Source organism: Trichinella spiralis, assembly GCF_000181795.1.
Source record: "Trichinella spiralis strain ISS 195 chromosome Unknown Scfld2, whole genome shotgun sequence".
NCBI classification, from domain to species: domain Eukaryota; kingdom Metazoa; phylum Nematoda; class Enoplea; order Trichinellida; family Trichinellidae; genus Trichinella; species Trichinella spiralis.
This window is the reverse complement of record NW_003526941.1, coordinates 7,728,968-7,729,748: the sequence shown is the minus strand read 5'-3', so window position 1 is coordinate 7,729,748 and position 781 is coordinate 7,728,968. Positions and strand designations below refer to the sequence as shown.

The 781-nt window shown below is 29.6% G+C and overlaps 1 protein-coding gene across 1 annotated transcript; it reads left to right on the top strand.

Annotated features, from left to right (window-relative positions):
- Window positions 1–545: 545 nt before the first annotated feature.
- Tsp_06752 (hypothetical protein) lies at window positions 546–583 on the top strand (the record flags this gene model as incomplete). The annotated part of the gene is made up of 1 exon (XM_003380547.1): window positions 546–583. A coding segment is annotated over exon 1 (38 nt), but the record flags the coding sequence as incomplete, so codon positions are not given.
- Between the last annotated feature and the right edge of the window lie 198 nt (window positions 584–781).

Sequence of the window (781 nt, the reverse complement as noted above, 5' to 3'; positions counted from 1 at the left end):
AAAAGCAGCAATTCCAAATAGTGGAAGCAGACAAGTTAATGCATATATACCCTAAAGCAATTTTTGTAACTTCATTCAAATTACAGCTATAATGTTTCACAGAATAGAAATAAACAAAATGGAAATATAAATGTGAATTCAAAAGTATTCAAAAGTAACATCATCAGAATATGTATATGCAATTGCTGTACTACGACCATACCTGCCTGAGACAAGAATTCAATGTAATGAACAAAGGTTATGCAAAACAGTAAAATGAGTGAAAGATGGAATTTTTTTATCATTAGCATTACGTTTTGTATGTGCACACTTTCAGATACAATAAAGTTAATTTTACTTTTCTGAAGGTAATATTTTTTTATTTCTAATCCTTTTCATATTATAAAAACTTTCACTACATGGTACGTCTGTTCAACAGTACCATAAATATTTATATAGTAGGTAGGACCATACAATATTGCTTTGAGATGTGAAAAATTCTTCAGACTTCATTTCTACGATTGTGTTCGTTCACTTCAAACATCCATGTCAAAACAGTTTCATTAATGGTGCATTATCTATATCGCAGTCCATCGAAAATTATGTTTTTATTAGCTAAACAAGCAGTCACTTGAAAATTATCCAATTGAAAGCAACTTTTTGTATAATAAAACAACTTCCATTTATGTAGGGCATTTTTGAATTTTGAAATCTCAAAACGAAACGTGCGGAGGTGTGTTTTGAGTACGTCAATGTTTTTGTTATGGTGTTTTATGCCTGGATAGTTTATATTTTGAATGAA